Source organism: Schistocerca cancellata, chromosome 4 (genome assembly GCF_023864275.1).
Source record: "Schistocerca cancellata isolate TAMUIC-IGC-003103 chromosome 4, iqSchCanc2.1, whole genome shotgun sequence".
Lineage (NCBI taxonomy): Eukaryota > Metazoa > Arthropoda > Insecta > Orthoptera > Acrididae > Schistocerca > Schistocerca cancellata.
Window position 1 is genome coordinate 873,465,980 of NC_064629.1, and position 7,796 is coordinate 873,473,775.

General features: G+C 40.6%; 1 protein-coding gene across 4 annotated transcripts in view; it reads left to right on the forward strand.

Moving 5' to 3' along the window:
* LOC126185023 (glycogen debranching enzyme) overlaps positions 1-3,132 on the forward strand; it is a 192,078-nt gene extending 188,946 nt beyond the window's left edge. For all 4 annotated transcript variants that reach the window (XM_049927749.1, XM_049927752.1, XM_049927748.1 and 1 more), the window contains exons 25-27: positions 163-348; positions 871-1,107; positions 1,460-3,132. In XM_049927749.1, coding sequence (XP_049783706.1) covers positions 163-348; positions 871-1,107; positions 1,460-1,525 — 489 coding nt within the window. In that variant the 3' untranslated portion in view covers positions 1,526-3,132. The remainder of the gene's footprint in view (positions 1-162; positions 349-870; positions 1,108-1,459) is intronic.
* The last annotated feature ends 4,664 nt before the right edge of the window (positions 3,133-7,796 follow it).

Below are 7,796 nucleotides of genomic sequence, written 5' to 3' on the forward strand. Positions count from 1 at the left end.
CTTTCCCATTAACCTACCTGATTCGTTTTTAAAAAGAATTTTTCCAGCAAGCAGTGTCTCTTGTTGCCAATTCCCCCTTTCCCACACTTCTCTGTATCTTTCTGATGTAAGGAGGAACATTATTTATTGTCAAAATGTCTATGTTTTTGTGTGTCCTTGTAGGCACCAGAAATGTTTGAGCCGAAACATGCTTGGATAGCATTGAAGAAGGTAGAAGAACTGCTTCTGGGCCCACTTGGGATGAAAACTCTTGATCCAGCTGACTGGAACTATTGTGGAGATTATGATAATGCTAATGATTCTGCTGATCCTAAAGTGGCTCATGGATTCAATTACCACCAGGGACCAGTAAGTGGTGAAATAAATACAGTTACTGTGAATACAAGTTATACTCCCACTGTATAATTATTGTGTATCACACAGCATAACTTGTGAAAAAGTTCTTTGTAGATGTTACATTAAAAGGTGTAAGTGTCAAGTAAAACAGTTTGTAGCTATTATGTATGGGTATGACATCTGATTAAAAAGAAGGAATGAAAAGAAAGTTACAGGTTTTCACAATGTGTATAGCTAAAAAATAAAAGATATTTTTATAATCTTGGTTATATATTCCATGAAGAAAAAAATGATTCAGTTTGCTTATTGACTTTGCTTTGTATCACTAAATTCTACATTTTAAGATTTTTAACTCTCCCTTGTTCCTTCATGTCCACCATTCATTCTCCCTCTTTCTTCTTCCACGTGTATCCCCTCTTTCAGTTCCCAAACATTAACTTTTTTCCATCTTCACGTTCTCATATTTTCTGCAAACATATCATGTGGATTACCTATTTGAGGATGGTGAAAATCTAATTTCATTCTCATTTTCAGGAATGGGTGTGGCCAGTTGGATACTTCCTTCGAGCGTGCTTACACTTTGCTCGAGAAGTTGGTGGAATTGCTGAGTTGGAGCGTACTGCTGCACGTGTTCGATCTATCTTGGCCAAACATTTCACAGTTTTACAAACATCGCCGTGGAGAGGCCTGCCTGAACTTACAAATAAAGATGGGGCTTACTGTAATCACAGTTGTCAAACACAGGCATGGAGCATGGCATCCATTATAGAGGTGAATATGAATATATAATTAGCAAATGATTTATCATAAATGAAAAGAAATTTGTGTTAAAATTTACTAATTGAATTTGATTATCAAAAGTAGCTTTATCATATAAGTACAAAGTTGATAAAAAGTAGTGCTTCTAGAGCCAAAAATTCCTCAGAATATAGGAAAATGCCATTGTCATTTTTTAGAGGTGAAATATATCAATGTACAGAAAGCACAGATATGCTGTACATATTGAAAATAACTCATTATATGCAAGAATACTGAGTGCATAAAATTTTGTGTTTCAGTATTATGATTAAACTAGATACCTAAAGTTAACAATAGTTCATAATGTTTATCTGTCTTTTTGCAGGTGCTACATGATCTGAATCAACTTCAGGAAAGCCACCCTATCATTCTCGACTCTTCTAGTAACTGACTGCACCTTGCGTGTGTAAATCCATCTAAACACCAGAGGGGGCCCATGACTTCACACGCATTACATGATGTCCCACTAACTTCTGGCCCCCCTATTGCCCGTGCTGTTACAGCAAGTAATGTTGTTTATAGTGATAGGTTTTTCAGATTCAGGCAGCCACTAACCAGTATTGTATTACAAATCCATTGGGTGGGCTATAATGCACTTTCTCTTCAGTTGTGTGAGATACCATTAAAAGAGTACATGCCTTTTATAGCAAAATGTGTTTGTGTCAGCTGTATAAATTTTCTGATTAAAAATACATTTACAGCAGAATCAGAAAATGGACAGCAGTCTACTGATTTTAGGGAGTTACCAATGATAAACTATGTTCTGTTGGATCATTTAACAGTTATTCAGTCTTCCCTTGACAGCCGGAGTAATAATCTCCATGTTGCCAATGATGAAGCAGTGACAACTGTAGTACACAGAGATACACGAAATGTTTTAGCTCGGGCTTCAGTATTAGAAGGGAATCCTTCAGAGATTTTCAGCAAATCCAATAGATCAGGTAACCAGGTCAGCTTTGCACAAAAAAATAATAATGTTGTAAGTCCAATGCACAGTTTTAAGTACCCCACCTACAATCCATTTTCTCCACAATCAGAAAAATGTACACTGCCACTAAAAAATAAAGAATTGGGTAGCTATGTTCATTATAAAGATGTTGATGCTACAGTAGTGCTCATTCCTGAGCAAAGAAAGAAAAGACTTGTAGATGTGGATTCAGAAGCACAAATTACTATGAAGAGTTCAGAGATCCCATCACCATATGTTATGAAGGGTTCAGAAGAAGTAGACTGTGATATTTCAGAATCTAGTAGAGCAATAATAACTGACAAGAAGAAGAAATTTAAGTATCCAGGAAGTCTGCAAATAAAAACACCAAAAAAGCTTCAATCCAGTGCATCAAGACGTGTCAGTGCACAAGATGAAATGTCAATTTCAGTAATTGAATCATATCCACTGCCAGAGCCTCCTAGTTTGTTATTATTAGAGCCACTGCTTCTAATGCAAGATGTGAAGAAGGAAACAAAGACAAGGAAAAGGAAGGCACAGCTAACACCATCTGAGCAACAGAAAGTTGCTCGTATTATGATTTCATATGCTCTCGCCTTCTTCCTCCTTGCCATTGTAACTTTTTATGTTGTGTATTTTGCCTAACTGAGATGAATGTATGTTGAATAATTTTCTCAGGAAGTTATTTAAAATTTTAAAAGCAGACTATTCAAAAATAAATAGTGCCAATTGTAGATTAAGTACTAGTTTTACACTTTTATTGGGACTAATGTTAAAATAGTGACAGCAGGTACTTTCATACAAAATTATTAACACAAAGACCTACTGAAAATTTGTTTAAATAATAAAAATGATAAAACTGTGTATATCACAACCAAGGTGATAAAGTCAACTATTGCTAACTTTGTTAATAATAATGATTTTAATTTAATGAGGAAGAGGTGTTAACATATTGGAGTGTGTGTGCATGTGTATGTGAGGCAGGAGAGAAGAAAAGAAAACCAAAGCAGCTCACATAATTAAAGTATTACATTGCTGACTGAAATAAACTGTTTGTTCTTATTTCACTTGAAAAACCTTTCAGTTTTTCTTCTTTTCCTACCCATCAATTCCTTAAGAGATATTCATGCTTCTGTTTGTTTTGGTTTACAGACAACACATTTTGGCATGCCAGTATTATAAATTAAAATTGAATAACATTTTAAAACTGCATTCTGAAGTGATACATACTTTAATTTTTCCTAGTGTTTATTTGAAATTTGTACTTCATTTACATCTGTATGGAAGGTAGTTTGCTCCATTTTTGATTTCTGTCTGTCTTCTTTGCATATCTACAACAAAGTAGAATAAACAATAAAACATCACACATCAAAGTAATAAATCTTTTCATGGGAGATTAATTTACAGAAAAATTGTTGCATATTTTAAGCTTTGAATTTCTTTTTGTTAAGGCTACACAAACTTACACAATGTCATGCAGTCGCCTAACTAATGGTAGTTAACTGACATACTAGTGCATATCACAGCACTTACTCTACCAGACACCAAGAGCACTGGAAAACCATTCTGATTCATGAGACCTAGTGAGGTGGTGCAGTCACTAGACAATGGGCTCACATTTAAGACGACAGTGGTTCAAATCACTGTCCAGACATCCGGAATCATGTTTTCTGTAGTTCATTAAATCAATCATGACAGATCCCAGGATGGTTACAAAGGAAATGACACTGCCATTTTCCTTCCCCAGACTGAGCTCGTAATCCATCTCTAATAGCATTGTTTACAGGATCATAAATCTTATTTGTCATTCCAGCCAGCTCCAACATCAATCAACCACCACCCTTAATTCATGGAGATTGCTTGGAACTAGTCTGAGATGTGAGATTGTTTCGAGCTTGTCTAAGATGCACCACATTGCAGTGTCGTCGTAACTGCCGTCTGCTTCACATCTGCTGTGCAGCGAGCTACCTTAATTTAAGTATTAACTGTATTTTTCTTACTTGTCACTTCTTCTTCCGTGTGTATTTGCTCTTAGGAAGCTTTAATTGTTGGGTGCTATTAATAGTGTTCCATAGATTTCGTGTTTGTTTTGAATACAGTCAGAGAGAGTCCCTTTAGTCAACCATAGTGCCAGTAGTGCTAGTGTTTGTTTTCGATACAGTCCAGAGACAGGTAGTCCTATTTTCGTTGTTTTCTACAAGAAGTGGCTAGCAACCACAGTTCAGTGAATAAACAGCCGCCTTTAGTGAATTAGCAGTCTAGTTAAAGGTTGATTAACTCTCTTCAGTAAATTGATTCCTTAGGATGGATAGGATGTGTGACTGCTGTGTACGGATGCAGGAGGAGCTGGCCACTGTTCGCGAACAGCTGAACGTGTTGATGGCCGCGGTCAGCCGTCTTCAGGCTGTTGCCTTGGAGTGTAGCGGCAGTGGGGAGTCTGGTGTGTCGCAAGGTACACCCCAGGTGTTATATGCTTCACCCACTGTCCCTGCTGTCGAGACATCTTCGCGGGTACTTGGCGCGGTTGGGCCACCCTCTCCCCAAGGGGAGTGGCGGGTTCAGCGGCGTTTGTGGTGCACGAGGCGGAGGGTCAATGTGGAGGCTGGCCGTGTGGCATTGCACGAGGCGGAGGGTCAATGTGGAGGCTGGCCGTGTGGCATTGCACGAGGCGGAGGGTCAATGTGGAGGCTGGCCGTGTGGCATCGCCCACTCTGCCTGTAAGTGGACATGTGGCTGCTCCTTCAGCAAGGTCCGAGCAGGCACACGGGGGGAGGGGTTTATTAGTTACTGGGAGCTCCAACGTTAGGCGGGTGATGGAGCCCCTTAGGGAAATAGCGGGAAGGTCGGGGAAGAAGGCCAGTGTTCACTCTGTCTGCTTGCCGGGGGGTCTCATCCGAGATGTGGAGGAGGCCCTGCCGGCGGCGATAGAGAGCACTGGGTGCACCCGACTGCAAATTGTTGCTCATGTCGGCACCAATGACTCCTGCCGTCTGGGTTCAGAGGTCATCCTCAGTTCGTACAGGCGGTTGGTGGAATTGGTGAAGGCGGAAAGCCTCGCTCGCGGGGTGAAATCAGAGCTAACTATTTGTAGTATCGTTCCCAGAACCGATCGCGGTCCTCTGGTTTGGAGCCGAGTGGAAGGCTTAAACGATTCTGCGGAGATCTGGGGTGCAAATTTCTCGACCTCCGCTATCGGGTGGAGAAATGTAGGGTCCCCCTGAATAGCTCAGGCGTGCACTACACGCGGGAAGCGGCTACAAGGGTAGAGGAGTACGTGTGGAGTGAACATGGGGGTTTTTTAGGATAGAGAATCCCCTCCCTAGGCCCGACAAGATGCCTCCTGAGACGCGGCAAGGTAGGAGTAGGCAAAATGCAACAGGGAATAACAATATTAATGTGCTAATAGTAAACTGCAGGAGCGTCTATAGAAAGGTCCCAGAACTGCTCTCATTAATAAACGGTCACAACGCCCATATAGTACTAGGGACAGAAAGTTGGCTGAAACCAGACGTAAACAGTAATGAAATCCTAAACTCAGATTGGAATGTATACCGCAGAGACAGGCTGGACAGTGAAGGGAGAGGCGTGTTTATAGCGATAAGAAGTGCAATAGTATCAAAGGAAATTGACGGAGATCCGAAATGTGAAATTATTTGGGTGGAGGTCACGGTTAAAGCAGGCTCAGACATGGTAATTGGATGTCTCTATAGGCCCCCGGGCTCAGCAGCTGTTGTGGCTGAGCACCTGAAGGATAATTTGGAAAATATTTCGAGTAGATTTTCCCACCATGTTATAGCTCTGGGTGGAGATTTTAATTTGCCGGATATAGACTGGGAGACTCAGACGTTCATAACGGGTGGCAGGGACAAAGAATCCAGTGAAATTTTTTTAAGTGCTTTATCTGAAAACTACCTTGAGCAGTTAAACAGAGAACCGACTTGTGGCAATAACATATTAACAAACAGACCCAAACTATTTGAAAAAGTTAACGCAGAACAGGGAATCACCGATCATAAAGCGGTTAAGGCATCGATGATTTCAGCTGTAAATAGGAATATTAAAAAGGGTAGGAAGATTTTTTCTGTTTAGAAAAAGTGACAAAAAGCAGATTTCAGAGTACCTGTTGGCTCAACACAAAAGTTTTGTCTCAAGTACAGATAGTGTTGAGGATCAGTGGACAAAGTTCAAAACCGTCGTACATAATGCGTTAAATGAGTATGTGCCAAGCAAGATCGTAAGAGATGGAAAAGAGCCACCATGGTACACCAACCGAGTTAGGAAATTGCTGCGGAAGCAAAGGGAACTTCACAGCAAACATAAACATAGCCAAAGCCTTGCAGACAAACAAAAATTACGCGAAGCGAAATGTAGTGTGAGGAGGGCTATGCGAGAGGCGTTCAATGAATTCGAAAGTAAAGTTCTATGTACTGACTTAGCAGAAAATCCTAAGAAATTTTGGTCTTGTGTCAAAGCGGTAGGTGGATCAAAACAAAATGTCCAGACATCTGTGACCAAAATGGTACTGAAACAGAGGATGACAGACTAAAGGCCGAAATACTAAATGTCTTTTTCCAAAGTTGTTTCACAGAGGAAGATTGCACTGTAGTTCCTTCTCTAGATTGTCGCACAGATGACAAAATGGTAGATATCGAAATAGACGACAGAGGGATAGAGAAACAATTAAAATCGCTCAAAAGAGGAAAGGCCTCTAGACCTGATGGGATACCAGTTCAATTTTACACAGAGTATGCAAAGGAACTTGCCCCCCTTCTTGCAGCGGTGTACCGTAGGTCTCTAGAAGAGCGTAGCGTTCCAAAGGATTGGAAAGGGGCACAGGTCATCCCCATTTTCAAGAAGGGACGTCGAACAGATGTGCAGAACTATAGACCTATATCTCTAACGTCGATCAGTTGTAGAATTTTGGAACATGTATTGTGTTCGAGTATAATGACTTTTCTGGAGACTAGAAATCTACTCTGTAGGAATCAGCATGGGTTTCGAAAAAGACGGTCATGTGAAAACCAGCTTGCGCTATTCGTCCATGTGACTCAGAGGGCCATAGACACGGGTTCATAGGTAGATGCCGTGTTTCTTGACTTCCGCAAGGCGTTCGATACAGTTCTCCACAGTCGTTTAATGAACAAAGTAAGAGCATATGGACTATCAGACCAATTGTGTGATTGGATTGAGGAGTTCCTAGATAACAGGACGCAGCATGTCATTCTCAATGGAGAGAAGTCTTCCGAAGTAAGAGTGATTTCAAATGTGCCACAGGGGAGTGTCATAGGACCGTTGCTATTCACAATATACATAAATGACCTGGTGGATGACATCGGAAGTTCACTGAGGCTTTTTGCAGATGATGCTGTGGTGTATCGAGAGGTTGTAACAATGGAAAATTGTACTGAAATGCAGGAGGATCTGCAGCGAATTGACGCATGGTGCAGGGAATGGCAATTGAATCTCAATGTAGACAAGTGTAATGTGCTGCGAATACACAGAAAGATAGATCCTTTATCATTTAGCTACAAAATAGCAGGTCAGCAACTGGAAGCAGTTAATACCATAAATTATCTGGGAGTACGCATTAGGAGTGATTTAAAATGGAATGATCATGTAATATTAATCATCGGTAAAGCAGATGCCAGACTGAAATTCATTGGAAGAATCCTAAGGAAATGCAATTCAAAAACAAAGGAAGTAGGTTACATTA